This window comes from Nelumbo nucifera, chromosome 2 (assembly GCF_055504915.1).
Source record: "Nelumbo nucifera cultivar China Antique chromosome 2, China Antique-T2T, whole genome shotgun sequence".
NCBI classification, from domain to species: Eukaryota; Viridiplantae; Streptophyta; class Magnoliopsida; order Proteales; family Nelumbonaceae; genus Nelumbo; species Nelumbo nucifera.
Window position 1 is genome coordinate 23,548,426 of NC_142650.1, and position 17,299 is coordinate 23,565,724.

At 37.1% G+C, this 17,299-nt stretch overlaps 1 protein-coding gene across 2 annotated transcripts; it reads left to right on the forward strand.

Annotated features, from left to right (window-relative positions):
* Positions 1–609: 609 nt before the first annotated feature.
* Positions 610–9,826, forward strand: LOC104595245 (VIN3-like protein 1). Of its 2 annotated transcripts, none has more exons than XM_088898430.1 (5): positions 610–629; positions 2,471–2,537; positions 6,996–7,647; positions 7,910–8,220; positions 8,313–9,826. In XM_088898430.1, exons 2-5 carry the CDS (start codon positions 2,507–2,509, stop codon positions 9,506–9,508), a joined length of 2,190 nt encoding a protein of 729 aa, XP_088754556.1. In that variant the 5' UTR covers positions 610–629; positions 2,471–2,506; the 3' UTR covers positions 9,509–9,826. The 2 variants fall into 2 exon arrangements, with proteins under 2 accessions (XP_088754556.1, XP_010254189.1); XM_010255887.3 differs by lacking the exon at positions 610–629 and adding an exon at positions 853–1,272.
* Positions 9,827–17,299: the final 7,473 nt, after the last annotated feature.

The window sequence follows — 17,299 nt, forward strand, 5'->3', positions numbered from 1 at the left end:
CTAAGAGAAACGGTGCTGGGCATGTAGAGTTGTAAGTACCATTTCCTGCTTGGAACTAGTTCCGCCACATAGACATTTTTTGAAAAAACAATACTGGTTTTGTTTGGTACCAGTGCTAGAAGCAACGTTTTCAACATTGATTTTATTATCCAATGTCCAAGATGAGGCCACATCTTGCATTGTTGGCAGCAACACAATTTTCTCATAAAACATCAAATTTGGCATTGCTCCAAGCCATACATTTCCGATTTCCAAGGTATGGTCTGGAGCAACATTTTTTCGAGAAAACGGTACCAAACAAGAGGGTGTTGCTTGCAACACCATTTTCTCTAACGTGACACTTACATGGCACCGTTTTTTCAGAAAATGGCACCGATGCCAAACACCGGGTTAGACAATGATTTTTGCCCATTTTTATTTTAATTTTCAATTTTTAAAATTTTTAATTACAAATGGACCCTCCATTCAGACCAGACGATTACACCGCTGACTAAAAAACCAGTAGCTGTATTTGGTAGAACTCCGAAAATCTAATATGAACATTCTGAACGCCCAAATCACTGCTCAAAGATGCTCAACCAGCTCAATTAGCACAACGCATTCCAAACGCAGAAAATCCCTCCCAAACTGTAAATTTTCATCAACCCCAACTGGAAATCTTTTCATTCACTGCATACTCACAAGGGAAACTTCCATTAGATTGAATTCGCTTTTTCTTACTTGCATCGGTTGGTTAAGCTGGCGATGTACGTAGTCGTTGAAATCTTTGGACTTTGGGTCTCTCTCTCTCTGCTACTCACTTTTCACGTGCCTGCTATTAGTTGGCTCTGACCGGATTTTCCCTGTTTCCTCCATCCAACCCAAGTCTGCACACTGCAGACCTCTCTCTCTCTTTCTCCTTTTCTTGCGTACTTGCGTTATACGTAGCATATGTACGCCTCAACCACCCCAAAAGCCAAACCAGTTCGGTTACGTCGCTGCTCCCTCTCTCTCCCATGTGACCATCACCTCTCTCTCTCTCTCTCGCTCGTCTTCCGGTTTCTACTTCTACATAATCATGTTTTATTTATTAAATTAATTTTCTTATTTTCTTTTTCCATAACGAGAAAGAAAGGGGGAAAATATATAAAGAGGTTCAAGACTCGATGACCTTCCACAAAAGAATCGCCTTTCTTTGCTTCTCAGTAAATAATCGAATTCATTCCTCTAGGGTTTGATCGATCGGTCGATCCAACCCCCCGGATTCGCGTTTCCTTCGTCGCATTCTTCAAGGTGCTCCCTTTTAGATCTCTGCTCTTTTTAATTCTTTCCCTTTTGTCTTCTCTGCCTGTGTTTTTGTTGTCTTCTCGTTACAAAATTTGCTGTTTTTAGCTGCTTTCCTTCTTTAGATCTGCCGTCTCTGAATCCTCTGCATTGTTTCCGGTTCATCTGATTCGGTTTCTTGATTTTGTTTGGTTTGGTGGTGGTGTTGGTCTCGGCTTCGTCGTTGTTATCGTTGCTGTTGTTGTTTTGGGATTTTTCTGTTCTTTTGATGCTTGGATTTTCTGCAATATGCAAAGCATTATTTGATTGTTTTCATTTTAATTGATTTTTTTATATGTATGCCTTCCAGTTAGAAATGGGTTATGGGTTATTTCGTTGAATATTTGCGCAGTATGCTGAATTTGATCATTAATGGAATGGTCCATAATCATGTAGTTTTTTCCGTAAAAGAAACTCTTTGTTTCATGTTTAAAGGGTTTTATAGAGAAGGGTTTATGGTGTCCGTCAGCTAAGTTGACTTGGACTACAAAGATATTTATTTATTTATTTTTTGGTGTCGAGTACTACACCAGATATGAAATCCTTTCTTTTGAAATTCTTTGTGTGTGTTTTTGTGCTTGATCAATCATTGTACAGAAACCCAATTGTTCCTTTTTTTTTTTTTCTTGTAGCTCCTTTTTTTTGTTCGATGCATTTTGGGAAGTTCAAAGGAAAACTTACACACTTGGTTTATTTATGACCACGAAATATCATATTGGGAAGTTCCGTTAAGAGATTTGCTACCCTGCATTCCCATTAGGGGAAATGCGACTTAATTTGTTTGTTATTATGGTTTTTATTTTAACACTAGCCATTCAGTTTCAGCGTTGTTCAGTTTATTACTATGGGCTAATATTATGTCCAAGATTGTCTCTTCTTTTTAATTTGTTTCTATCCAGCTATGCATACAAGGCTGCACAAGTTTCTTCCTACTGTGTTGCCTACTCTGTTTCCATGGTTATGTCTTATTTCTATGTTTGACATTGGCATAAATGTCAATGCATTATTTTTTTTTCGACATTGTTCATGCTTGTTCATGTTACCATGTACGTTCATTCAATAAATCGCTTCTACAGATGTTTTAGTAGTTTGCATATTTCAGATCTTAGTAGATCCAGTTACCCACATATTAGTGTCATGATGTATTATTACTGGTTGATTGCTACAGTGATGATGACTTGAGCTCTTTGCCTTATTTGGAGGAATGGATTCAGAAGATAAAGTTCTTGCCAAAGGTATGCTTTTCACTATATTTATACTTTTTCCCCAAATTTCCTTATTCCTTATTTTTTATTGAATTATATTACTTGTTACTTAATGATTGAAGAATAAGAGAGAAATTATTTGTGAAGACATTGATAGACAACATAAGATGTTAAATGTTTTTCTACTAAAGACTTCCATAGATTGGACTGTGTTTAGAGTAATGAAGAACATTAATGCCTCAAGTGTAGTTGCTGCAATGTGCCTGCATGGTGCTAATGGTGACTCTCTATGTTGCAATTTGAGATTTTGATTTAACGATGGCCTTTAATTCTTGATTTCAACATGCATAAAGCCTGTATGCCTGTATAAACTCTTAATCAGTGTTTTAAAAGGCATGCAAAGTGGCAGGTACATGCCTAGAAGAGTGCTTCCAGGTGAGGCACCCACAAAATTCCCTGAGGTGCATACAGGTAGCATGGAAGCACATGAAGTATATTGCCTCTTGGGTGACGCAAGGAATTCTCCTGAGGCATGACACGTAAACCAGAGTGCAAGAGACGTAAACCCCCCAAGCATGAATTTTTTAAAGAATACATGGAATTAGGAATTCCTAAACAAGGGCAAATGGAACAATGAACATTCCTAGATGACGTTATCTTAGGAACTATGGATTCTTTGAAAATACTGCTATTGCAATAGGTGTAATCCATAATACATTTGACTTTACATTATTTTTCCTTTTTTACCATTTTCTATTTATATAACATACAGATATACATGTTTGTTTGTGTTAGCCTGCTTATTTACTTATTTATTTATTTATTTATTTTGTTTTTTACCCATAATATCCATGCTTTGGTAATGTTTCAGGGAAGGGGGACTATAACTTTTATATTCCCCTTCCCCTTTTTAACCTTCTGTGTGTGTGTGCGCGCATGTCTGAGGATCATATCAGAATGAACAAACACATATTGCATTGTGACTTGTTTTTGCTCATAAAAGTACTAATTTATTACTGCTATGCCAAAAATTTGTACTCTTGCAATGTTGGGTTCAGAGATTAATGGTCTACAAATCTAAGCATGAGAACACCATCTCTTCATTCATGCAAATTAGACTAAGCATGGAGTTGGCTGTGACTCCGGCTAATGAAATTTTCAAGAACTTCACAGTGGGCTAGCTGAAGAAGAGAAACACCAGATGTCATGTGCATGAAAGATGAGGAGCACAGAAACAATTCCTTTAAATACATATGATGCCTACTTTCATATATATTTTGCATGGAATTGGAACATTGGATACATTCTTCAGTACCTGATGCGAGAGCTAATTTGGACCTCCTGTTTGCATTTATGTGGAAGATGATTCTTTATGCAAATGTTTTGTGTGATTTTGAAATAATTGAATAAAAAGATATTTGATCATGAAAAAGAATAAAAAGGACACTCTTTGCATACTTTGAAGATTCTTGATCTGTTTTCTACTTGTACATCTTAATATCTTACTTTTTCATGCTCAACTCAACTCAGCTAAGCATTGTCCCAACTGTATGGGGGGTTAGCTACATGAATCCTTTTTTGCCATTCTGCTCTGTTCAGTGTCATATCCATTTTTAAATTATGGACTCTTAAATCATTTCTCACTATTTTAACCAATGCCCTTTTTGGTCTTCCCCTAGATTTTCTTTATCATTCAACTTTTAACAAGTCACTTCTCATTCATACAATAAATGGTCTTCTCTGTATGTGATCAAACCATCTTATTAGACTTTCCCTCGTTTTATTGCCTATTGGAGTCAGTCCTAAGTTCCTCCGAGTATGTTCATTTCTGATCCCATCCTTTCTAGTTTTCTTACTCATCCCTCTCAACATGCTTATTTCAGCTATACTTGTTTTTGGGCATTTTGTTTCTTGATTGTCCAGTACTTTTCTCCATACAACATTGCTGGCCTTATCTTTATAAAATCTTCCTTTTAGCCTAAGAGGTATTCTCCTATCCACATGGGACTTTGGATTCACTCCTCCATTTTGTCCATTCTGCTCTAATTCTATGGGCAACATCCTCTTCAGTTTCTCCCTTGTTATGGATTATTGAACCAAAGTAGTGAAAGAGGTCACATTGAGATATCTCTTGGTCTCCAATCCTATCCAAAGTGTAGCCTAATTTAAAATCCTATCATTATTAAATTTGTATTGCATATATTCTGTTTTAGTCCTACTTATTTATTTAGAACTTCTGTTTTTTAAGGCATTTCTCCATATATCTAAATTCACATTTAAGCTCTCTAGTTTCATCATTTAATACTGTCATTGGTGAACAACATACACCATAGGATCTCTTCCTAAATGTGTCTAGTCAATTCATGCACAACTAGTGCAAACAAATAAGAGCCAAGTGCTGAGCCTTGGTAAAGTTCTACTGAACCGACAGCTCTAATGTCTCTCCACAGGTATTCTAACATTGGTTGTCGCCCCCTTGTACATGTCCTTAATCAGGTCCACATAACTATTTGGTACTCCATTATATTCCATTATCCATCATATCATCTTTCTAGGAACTCATTTCTCTAGATCAATGAATACCATGTGATCACTCATCTTCTCCCCAAACGTTTTCATCGTCTAAATAAAAAGACAACTTCTTTGGTTGATCCCCTTGACATGAACATGAACCAAGTTGGTTTTCTGATGTATTTGTTTCATGAATCATGCTTTGATTAGTCTCTCTCAAAATTCCGTGCTTCGATCTCAGGATAATTACTGCAACCTTGTATTATCTTCTTTGGTTTTAAATATAAGCGTAATGGTGCTCTTTCTCCATTCATCTGGATTACTTTGTTTTTATTATTTAATTAAACACCTATCTCTCCGTTTCATTTCCATACATTAATGAAAATTTCTTTTTATCAACAACAACAACATTTCCTAATATATGAACATGCTTCAGTAGTTTTAGTGTTCAATGTCATTTGACAACAATTGTTATGAAGATCATGATTTTGTATCCCATGCTGGTCTATGAATTGAAGAAATTTATGGTACACTTTTAAAGGTGTCTGTTAATTCACTAATATCTGTTAATACTTAATACATAAGTTGGTTTACACATGTAACATTTATCAAATCAAAATCTTAAGTCCAGGTTTCCTTTTTCTGGCCTTGCCACAAGAGAGACTATTGGAAAAGGAAACTTCTTTGCAAGAGAATTAATTGGTAATGCATAATCACTTTTCTATAGACTAGCCCCACTTGATAGATGGTTAGAAAATGATGTTAAAATTATTCACAGAGGGGTTCTCTACTATATCTGTACATGGCATCTCTATTTGATCATTCTTAGTGTGCCCTTACACTAGTTTTCATAAAATAAAAAGAAGAATACAAGGTAAGATGATAAGAAATCACCAAGAGACATACATAATATTAACCCTATAAACACTCCCCTTTAACATGACCAACTAAAATAATTAAAACCTGAATCCCTTAGCTAAATCACAAACCAAAAGAAATTGATAAGAAGTAACAGTGAAAAACATAAAATAAACTGCCACCAACTCAAACTCAGAATATCAGATAACTACTTTTGATTGTCCTCTTAAATGCCCACCCTCACATCACCCCCAATCAATGTTTTAAGACTCGACCTGGACCGGATGGTTGGTCTGTGAAAACTGGGAACTGGTGGCCTTTCTGGGTCCCAGTTAAATGACGGTTTTGGAAGATCGGTAAAACCAGGACCTGGAGATTCCAGTTTTTTCTCCGGTCCAAGTTCTAAAACACTGCCCCCAATAAATGACTGGAAGAGCTTCATTAGATCCTCATAAAATTACTCAAATATTCTGTCTCTTTCTTCCAGTTCCATGAACACTTTTCTTGCAAAGTTTTCTCGACAGAAAACGAACAATCCCAATTCTTTACCAATCTGAACTTTTTCAACCACTACATTTAAGTCAATGAATAGATATTCTAGAAATTCTGTAACTTCTGTAATAATTGTATTATTTGAATAGGAGAATATTTGCAGAACTAAATAATTTATGACTTCTAGCTGAAGGAAGAATGAGTTTGCCTTTTTTATTCAGGGTTTCTCTTGGGTGCAAACTTTTTATTGTTGTTTTTGGTCTTGTAAGTCTGAGCCCCCATCTGGGTTTTTTTTCTGTATAATATATATTGGTCCTCTCTTTACATATATACTTACATGTATGCATGTGTGCTCCTTGACTGCAGTATCTTTTGCTTCCAATAATTTGTCATCTTTAATCCTCAAGCCCTTCTAATTCTTGGTATTTCCTTTATTTCAATCAAGTAGATTATCTCTCTCTTGTTCACTCTCACATACATATTTTTGCCTCTTATATTTGTGATTTTCTTTATCGAGCTTGCTGAGATTCTGAACTTCTCTATGCTTATAATGATTTCCATGATTATTACTGTTGGTTTTGGGCAAGCTGATTATTATTATTATTTTTTGCCTGGTCTCTTTTATAGTTTTTGGCATACAAAGCCTTTCTTCCAGTGCACAAAGCACTCCAGAAAAAAATGGGCACTCAGATGATGGTCCAAGAAGTCAAGTTCTCCTCCAAGAGTATCTCAAAGTGGGGGTAAAGAAGGAATTGCTTCGCACATGCTTTGACAGGGATAAGAAACATACGGCCTCATCAAAATGCAAAACAAGTGAACTTCTCAAGATAAATAACAAAGGATGTAAGAACCAGGAGTCAAGAAAAACTTCTAGTCAGTCAACATTGACCAACAATCATGCTCAGCCCTCTAGGAAGCAAGCAAGGAAGGGAGAAAACCCTGTTCGACTTCCACTGGCTACAGAGCTTTCTCCAGATGTTGCTTGTTCAAACACCTGGATCTGTAAGAACTCTGCGTGTAGAGCTGTCCTAACCTCCGACGATACATTTTGCAAGAGGTGCTCTTGTTGCATCTGTCACCTTTTTGATGACAACAAGGACCCTAGTCTTTGGTTTGTCTGCACTTCTGAATCTGGGGAGGGGGACTCTTGTGGATTATCCTGTCATATTGAGTGTGCTCTTCAATGCCAAAAGGCAGGGGTTGTAGATCTAGGACAGCTGATGCAGTTGGATGGAAGTTACTGTTGTGCTTCTTGTGGCAAAGTATCAGGGATACTAGGGTGAGTAATTTTTCTCTGTTGTGGACCTTGTGGTTGTCTTCCTTGTTAATCTTTGTGACCTCTCTCTCTCTCTATATATATATATTTGTTAGTGAAATAGGTAAATGGCAAGAATGTACATGCTTTCTGGTTATTTTTAGATTAATACAAAATATTGCTAAATAAATAAGAAAAAGGGGTGAATGCCTTGTAATTCCAATGTCTGAACAAGAGATTATCCATCTCCTGTGGAGTGATTTTTTTTGCTGCGACTTTCCTGCAGATCTTGGAAGAAGCAGCTGGTAATAGCGAAAGATGCTCGGCGTGTGGATGTTCTCTGCTATAGGATATCCTTGAGTTACCGGCTCCTTGATGGGACTTGCAGGTTTAAGGAACTACATGAAATTGTGAAAGATGCCAAGGCCAAACTTGAAATAGAGGTTGGCTCAGTGAGTGGAGTTTCAGCCAAGATGGCACGGGGCATCGTTAGCAGGCTTTCAGTTGCTGGTGATGTGCAGAAGTTCTGCTCTCTTGCAATTGAAAAGGCAGATGCGCGGCTAAATACCATTTCTAATGCCAGCCCATATGATAGAGGTAAGGCTGCTTAGCCGCTCCCTTTTTTCTTTTGGATTGATTTAACGAACTTCACTGTAAACAATAAGCCTCACTCTTCATTTCTGTTGCAGAGGCTTCACTTCCTGCTGCTTGCAGGTTCCAGTTTGAAGAAGTAACATCTTCCTCCCTTGTTGTTGTACTGAAAGAACTGTCATCTGCATCTTCGGATGATATAAAGGGCTATAAGCTCTGGTACTGTAAGAGCAGAGAAGAATCCCACTCCAAAGACCCTATATGTGTCTTTCCAAGAGCTCAGAGAAGAATTCTGATCTCAAACCTGCAGCCTTGCACAGAATACACCTTTCGTATAATCTCATATACAGAGGCTGGTGACTTGGGTCACTCTGAGGCAAAATGTTTTACCAAAAGTGTGGAGATAATCCATAAGAATTCTGATTCTGCAGCAGCCGCAGATCGTAAGAATGAGAATTTGCGTGTAGAAGGAAGCTCATCTAATGCCAAGAGGGATCCCAATATGACAACGGGAGTTGCATCTTCCAGTTTCAAGGTCCGAGACCTTGGAAAGATTCTACGTCTTGCTTGGGCACAAGAACAAGGCTGCTTTGATGGGTTCTGCTGTGATGATGTGGAAGAATGCTGCGGTGGGAACACTGCAATGAAACCTGAAACAATTGAAGAAGACCAACCATCAGTAGTTCCACATGAGCTTGACTTGAATGTTGTCTCAGTGCCTGATCTAAATGCAGAACTAACTCCACCATTAGAGTCCTCCAGAGATGAAGATATTGGTTGCACTTCTGAGCGGATTGTTGAGGCTGAGGACGATGTCATTTCTCATGGGGCAGAGAAGAATGGACAAGCAGGATCAAACGGGAGTGATGACTCCCAGACATGGGCTGTTAGGCCTGTTAGAGAAGTTCCAGCTGTAGAGTCTCGAACAGAATTATCTAGGAAGCGGAAGCCTAGCACAAATGAAGAGGCATATGACTGTGATAGCACTCTAATTAATGGATCGCCATTGCGATTCTGTAGTGGGTCTAATCGCCTGGATGGGAGCTATGAGTATTGTGTGAAGATCATCCGATGGCTGGAATGTGGGGGTCACATTGAACATGAATTCAGGTTGAAATTCTTAACATGGTTTAGCCTTAGATCAACCGAGCAGGAGCGTAGGGTGGTGAATACCTTTATTCGTACTCTGATTGATGATCCAAGTAGCTTGGCAGGGCAGTTGGTCGACTCCTTTCTAGATATAATTTCCAGCAAGAGGCCACGCAATGGTTTTTGTAGCAAGCTTTGGCACTGAAGCAAGGGAACAACCAAAGTGATGGCTTTGCTATTTTCTTAGTATACACTTTGCGGCAGTTATTAATCTGATTGCTGTTGATCTCTCTGTACAGGCATTTTATATTCATCTTAGGGAGCTATTCATTTTTACTGGGGAAATCCGAAATCTGTCCAGCTGAAGATTTTGTGTTTGCTGCCTGCCTGCGGAGATGATTTTTAATTGATACAAGAGCCCCTGAACAAGAGATTTTGTTTGTAGGGGGAGCTCTCTATTGTTTCACATACTTTATATTGACAATTTGAATTAAGTGGAATTGTTTTCTATCATGTAGAATTCAAATCCCGTTTTCAATTGTTGATGTTATTTATAGATATTCCTTCCTGGATAAGTTGGTAGTTGATATACTTTCACGGGGATAGATGCATGTCACAGGAAGGTGTGGCTATTCATCCCAAATGGTGGCCTTTTTTATTTATTTATTTATTTGTTTGCAATTGTTGGAAGGCTACAACCTGCAGAAATGATGGAATATTGGAATGCCTACCTAATCATTCCTCAAACTTGTATGGTTTTGAATCTTTCATGGCCGATAATAAAATAAACGAAATTGCACATGAAAACACAAATTGTCATCCCTAATTTCCGAGTTTAATTCCATTTGTACTTGAAAAGGTTGTGGTTTCAATCATTTCCTTTGTATTATCAATTTCTTATTTCCTGCTCATTCATGTATTTTTTTCCTTAGGGTAGCAGATTTCAATCTGGGTGTCGGATCAAATTGAAAATGGGACCAACCTTATCATATTAAATCTATCTGATCATGAAGAAAACGCAAGAGTAAGAATCTTTTTTTTTTTTTTGTTAATAACAAGAGCAAGAAAATCTAAATTTAGGGGAGACTCGTGGTCTCTCTCTCTCTCTCTCCCCAAATTCCTCTGCCAAATTAGGGGATTGAAACTCAAGGTTCTCCGGTTGGTTCTTCAGCTGCCATGGATTTTGGTATTATGATGTTCCTCTGATTGTTCTTTCGGCTTAATTTCTTGTGTACTAGGTGTTGCAACTTGCAACAAGTAGAGAGAATGGATATGACGCAAGTAAAAAGCTGAAAAATTCAAATGATACAGAAATTGTTCATAAGAAAAAGAACCAATGCGAATTCAGAAACTATAAAGGAAAAAAATCGTGGGATCCTGAGCTTAATCACTGCAATTTGCAAATCAAGTCATTCTTCTGATCTCCACAAATTCCTTCAGGGTCGAGTTGAGATGCCAAAGGCGTAGTTTCCGGCAGAGCTGCAGCGACGCACTGTACCACGGGAAGAAAATTCATGATAAAACCGCCAATTTTTCACTCTACCAATCAAAACCGGTGAAATTAGGTTTTAAAGGGATCGGTCACAATGGATTAATAAATAATGAGTTATGAGGTTATATTAGTTGCAGGCTCGCAGTAGATAAACAGGGAGACGAGAAGTCGAGAAGCTCTATTTAACAGAGAAAACCATGGTGCAGAGAAGCCCGAATTGAGTGTCAAAAGACGAGAATTGATTGCTCAGGAGTCGGGACTGATAATTTTTGCAAACCCAAAATCAGCAGCAATCTCATCAACTCGTAGGGGCAGAGAAAACCACAGCTCGACTATGTTTACCACCGGTGTGCGCCGATGGAGATCTATGGCTTACCGCCAACCCACAACGATCCGTTCCTTTCAATTGAGGAATATGCCATGACAAGGGGCAATATGAGGTGGCATTACCCAGGGGAGTCAGCCGTACGGGAATATTTCCACTCCATTCAAGGCAAGTTTTGCAGGGGAAACAGAGGGAAAGGGGAGAGCAGTTCAAGTTTTGCAGGTATATTTTGGGAATTTTTCATCAAGGTTAAGGCAAGGCTTAAGGTGGCGTTACCCAGAGGCTATATGGGTATTTCCTAAAATTATACTGACGTCGATGTTTCGCAGATGAACTCCTCCCCTGAAGTGACTTGAAATTTGTTAATTTCTAACTGTGGCGTTGGGTTGTTTTCATTTACGTACGTGATTTGCCTGAAAGGAGCAAATCGATCGTTGTCGTTGATGGCCGAAGAGAAGGAGTTCACATCGTCTGCGTCCTGGATGCGGAAGTTTTTCTGCATCCACCAATTATATAATTCCACGTCTTCACTTCATTAAATCTGTGAAAGTTAACGGGAGTCCAGATTTAACGAACATTAGACAATTGTCTAAACATTATCAGGGTCGTTAAATATAGACGAAAAATATAAAATGACCATTTTACCCTTGAACTCAAACACTCGACCGATTTATCCCTCATTTTAACTCAACTCAAACACGACCCTCTCTCTCTGGCCTCTCTTTCTCTCTCCTTTCAAACCCCGATGAGACTCACCGAATGTTTTTATCTGAACCTGAGTGGACAATGAACACCATTGGCTACGTGGGTTACCGCTACAACTCCTGGCAGTGCATCGGCATTTTTGTTCACCACTTTAATAGCTTCAATGACTGAGTGGAGAACTTAGTCTAAACCGTGGAGAATCAGTCTAAACCTGAGTGGAGAACGAACATCACCAGGTGTGTGGGTTACTACGAACCGAGTTCCTCTTCTGGTTTTGCTTCCACCAAGAATTTCCAATAACTCTTACATGGGAATCTACATTTCGGCGAGTTTGAGTAATTTATCAGTCAATGATCAAGGATCTAGAGAATGCGATGATGGTCGACGATGGGGATTCATTTTGGTTGCTTCTTGTTTCTACTCCTGCTGGCTGTCGTTTCTTCATCCCGTATTGGTAGTTCATAGTCTGAGTGGAGTAGTGGTGTTGGGAGTGGTGGAAGGGGAAGTACCAAATCCGCTGCTGCAACTTGCAGCGGCGATGGCAGTTACAGAACAGAGGAAGTGAAAGAGGAGGAGAGGGAGAGAGAGAGAGAGAGAGAGAGAGAGAGAGAGAGGGTAGTGGGAAAAGAGGTAGCCATGTGCTCCGATCGTAAAGATCTCTGATCAAACCACTGCCATTCATTTGCCCTCTGTTAAAGATGACTCATCTTGCCCCTGTTCCCCCTTCCCCCTGAAATTTTCTCCTGACGAGGCATGGATTAAGTGTCAGAAAAGTGCTAGAAAGCAAATTAAGTTCGACTTTGTCTTTCTTGAATCAGAGTCGGACCTATCCTCCTGTTACCAATGAGAGTGAGATTGAAAACACTATTGCTGTTGGAGTTGCAGTGGCGATTGTAGATGAAAAAAATGAGAAAACTGAGAGGGGGAGAGGAGGCAGTCGGAATATTAAAAAATAAAAAAATAAAAAGAAGAGAATGGAAATGGGCCAAAACAAATATTGTCCTCAAACTCGATCGTCTCGGTGGAAGGAGAAGGGGTTGTCAATTTGCCGGTCAGAGGATGGGGATAAGGGAGGGGTAATACTGGGTTATAAAAGAATTTTAAATGTTACGTGGTCTCACATGTATACGGGTTTTGACAGAATATTAATGGATGTTAACGATAAAGGTAAAGTTAGTCAGTTGTTAGAAACGGTAGGAGTAGCATCAGTCAATTTTCAAACAATAAGGACACACTTAGTCAATTAACTAAATCATAAAGATAGTTTAAGAAATTTACCCTTTTTATTATAACTGGCTTTGATCAATGCCTGTACTTATCTTATACTTCTTTTTTCAATCTCACCCACTTCCACCGTCACAAGACCACCAGCCCAGTGCAAGTTCTCTAGAAGATCTTATGATGATGGAGCTTGCTAAAATAAAGAAATGGAAGAGATGTTCCCGGTGCAAGTTTTTTGTGGATAAGAGAGATATTTGTTTACATATTACGTGCAGATTCGTTTCATCTTTGTAATCATCTTTGTAGTAGTTGATGACGATACATGAATTAAACCTCAAAAACACTTTATGATTTTCAGCCTTCGCGTATAAATTTGAGTTCTACTATGGTTTGAAACTCATGCTGCTATGGGTGAGTTCTAAATTTGAGGACTGGAGGGGAGAGAGAGTGAGAAAGCTAACTTTGATTAATTGCACTGGGCTAGTGGCTCAGTCGGTGGTTAGTACTTGGGATTTTCTATCCACTCTCTATCCGCCTTGAATTGGAATCACACATTTCTATTATAAGTTGAGAGATTTGTGACTGCAATTCACGGTAGAGAGTAGATAGGAAGAACAGGGCGGGTTATAATAAAATTTAAATTTTTTGGGAGTTTGCCCGTTAAACTTTAAGACTCCCGTTAAATTTATTACATTTAGTGGTCTGATGTCGTGGAGATCTACGATTGGTGGATGCAGAACGATCCAGACGATGTGAGCTCGAAGAGAAGCTTGAGCGTTGCTTTTCTGTTGGGGTAAATTACAGATTATTACTATCCTGTACTTTGAGGGTATTGGCATTTACCCCTGAACTTTCATCGGAAACAAAGACCCTTTGAACTTTCAAATTTCGAGAAAGACCCCCTCTATTAGCATTCCATCATTTAATTTTGAAAAAAAAAATTCTTATGTGTTTGCTAAATCCCCAACTATCTTTTTTTTGGATAAAATATAAAAGCCTCTTTTATAGTTTCATTGTAATAAATAATTCCCCTGAACTTTTGAGAAAATCAACAAAAACCCCCTTTCGTCACTGACCTAGACGAAAAACGTTAACTGATGCATTTTTTTAAATACCAATTTTACCCTTTTGTTACTAACCCAAATGGAACATGCCACTGACTAGTGACCACCCGGCATTGGTGCCATCGCTTCTGTTGAGATCAAGGCAAGTCTTTGCGTTATTCCTTCTCATTGGCCAGGTCAAACTCAGACCTAGATATGTTTCTTCCTTGCCGGACCAGCCAGAAAACCAACCACTTGTTGTCTTGTCCAAGCCCAAAAAGAAAAAGTTTGCTTGTCATCTCTCCACCGTTATAAACGCCGTCAATGACCACAAGCTTCCTCTTGAACTCCATTGCCGAGAGAACAAATCTACATCATCATTTCCTCTACCACGTTCATACTACCCTATTTCTCTTCGCATTTGTTTTATTCTCCTCTGTTGAGTAAACACGGGAATTGGTGTCTCATCCAATGGCTAACTAGTTGAATCCGTACTCACCCACACTTGATTACAAGAACACTGAGGAATGAGAGAAATATGTGGAACACGGATTCCGCAAGTTCCTCTGTACGTGTCTGCCTGAGGTGGTCATGCCCATGCCCGCCATAGATAGTTTCTTCTCTTCTATAAACTAAATATACTAAAGCAGTAAAGCACAAGCACGATTTGAGAGTTCATATCAATCAATTTGTGTGGCTTCAAAGTCCAAATCATATCATTCTTTCTTAGTCACTATCTCAATTCCTCTCAACACTAAAGAGAATTTTGAATATTTATACAACACCTAGGTAAGCAATTTCCTAGGGTCCAAACAGTTTATACAACTACATCATATTCATTGTTCGGTGAGTATTGGCCTCTCTATTATTGATACAAGTTTTAGATTTGAAGTCCAGAGTGAAGATAATGCTCTTGTTATAACTTTGCCACGTGATCTCTAACAAGAACAAGTTAACAGATTAAATGGAGATGATGCCAAATGGATTGAAGATTCTGAAATTCTCAAAGTGTAGATGCGTGACATCAATGATAAAGGTATTCCGATATACCTTTTGGACGGTAGATGCTTGGGTTTAATTGGAAGAAAGAATTCATTCAAATGAAAATGAATGAATTCAGCTGAGGATCCCCTCTTTCATTAGAATGAGAGTGGTTTAATGGCCACAGTTGTAGCTAGCTCGTGCTTATTCGTTAGCGGAAATGAGGGAAATGTTTTCAAGGGCAAATGTGGTATTTTATGATTTCTTTAAATGACGCCTTAGGGGTAATTTTGCAAATGTATACATTTTCCGTCCAGGTCAATGACGGAAGGGAGGTTTTTGTTAAGTTTCTCAAAAGTTTAAGGAGATATTTATTATAATGAAACTATAGGGGAGGTTTTTATGATTGCTAGAAACTTCAAGGGAGGCTTTGTATTACCCTTTTTTCCAACGATTTTCTAAAATAAGGGCTTGTTTGTTTCTTTCATGTTTTTGACATCCGAAACTAGGGGTGGCCACGAGCCGAGCTTCTTACGAGCTATTCGAGCTCGGCTCAGTTTAAACCGAGCTCGAGCCCAATGAAGCTCGGCTCGTGAAGCTCACGAGCCTAGTATAATAAATAAATATTTTTTTATTATATACATACATACATACACACATAATTATATAATAAATAATTTTTATTTTATATAATAATATTTTTATTTTTTATGTATAATAGTAAATAATTTTTATAATTCTTATTTTTTGTATGTAAAATAAAAACATTTTTTATATGTATAATAATATATATTTTTTATAATTCTTAATTTTTTGTATGTAAAATAAAAATATTTTTATATGTATATTTTTATTTTTTTAAATTGGCTTGTAGTTGAGCTCGAGCTAAGCCAAGCTCAAACTTGTGAGCTTTGAACCAGACCGAGCTCAAGCTTAAGTTTCTAGCTCGAATCGAGCTTGAACCTATACAATTTCAACGAGCTGAGCTCGAATAGCCAAGTATTCGGCTTGGCTCAGATCGAATCCACTCCTATCTGAAATTTGTAATAACTGCTTTAAAAGGTGTATTAGAGGAATTGGGATTTGCACCTCACCGATCTCACAGCCACATCTCACCCTATATTGGGAACATCTCCCCACGAATAATAAATACAAGTATGGGAGATGCTCCTGATGTATGGCCAGGACATGTGAGGTTGGCGTGAGGCACACTCTATGAAGAGCAAATCCGGACTCGTATTAGAGTTAGAAAACTTTTCATGGTTTTGATATTTGAATGTAACTAATGTTGTTATGAAATTTGAATACTGAGCTCTAAAAAAATAACAATTGACTGTTTTAGCCTTAGGTATGAGAAAGTATTTTAACTATTAAATAATACAATTAACAATTAATTAATAGATATAAATTTTTATTTTAATAATTAATAATTAAATATTAGTTATTAATAAAATAATTTAATAATTATTTAATTTATATTATATTATTTAAATAAAAATTGTTAATAATTATTAAATTTTAATAGTTAATTTTAAACAATTATTAACTAAATTTATTGATATTTAATTAATAATAATTATTTAATTTTAGTACAATAATTAGTAATTGATTATTATTAAAATTAAATAACTAGAATTGGATGGAGTGCATATCTAGAAATTAAATTAAATAATCATTAATATAATAATTATTATTAATCAATTATTTAAAAATAATTAAATAGTTTATCTTTTAATAAGTAGTTAAATATTAATTAAATATTGCTCTATTAATTAATTAATTATTTATTAAAAGTTAAAACTGACCCAAAGGTTGAATTGATTTTTAGATTTTATGATATCATTCAATACATTAAGGTTGAATAAAAAGTGACAACTAAACACCCCTCTCTCTTTCTCTCTCTCTCTCTGAACGTGGTACAAGTAGGGGTGAGCATTCATTTTATTCGGTTAAAAACCGAACCAAATAAACAAAAAATAAAAAAAATAAAAACCAAACCAAAACTGAATTATAGAAAAACCAAAATAACCGAAACTGAAATTTTTGGTTCAGTTTTTAATTAAAATCAAATTTTAATAATATATACTCTATTATATATATTATAGTAGAAAGTTCGATTAATTTGGTTAACCGAATTTCAAATTCTAAAGACTGAAATAACCAAAAATTGAAAAAGCCAAACTGAAAAACTGAAATCGAAACTTTTGGTTCGGTTTTTCAATTTTAACC

Coding starts and splice junctions, on each gene's coding strand:
- LOC104595245 (XM_088898430.1), top strand. CDS start 2,507: ATGGATTCAGAAGATAAAGTTCTTGCCAAAG. Junction 7,648..7,909: donor AAAGTATCAGGGATACTAGG/GTGAGTAATTTT, acceptor ACTTTCCTGCAG/ATCTTGGAAGAAGCAGCTGG. Junction 8,221..8,312: donor TGCCAGCCCATATGATAGAG/GTAAGGCTGCTT, acceptor TTTCTGTTGCAG/AGGCTTCACTTCCTGCTGCT.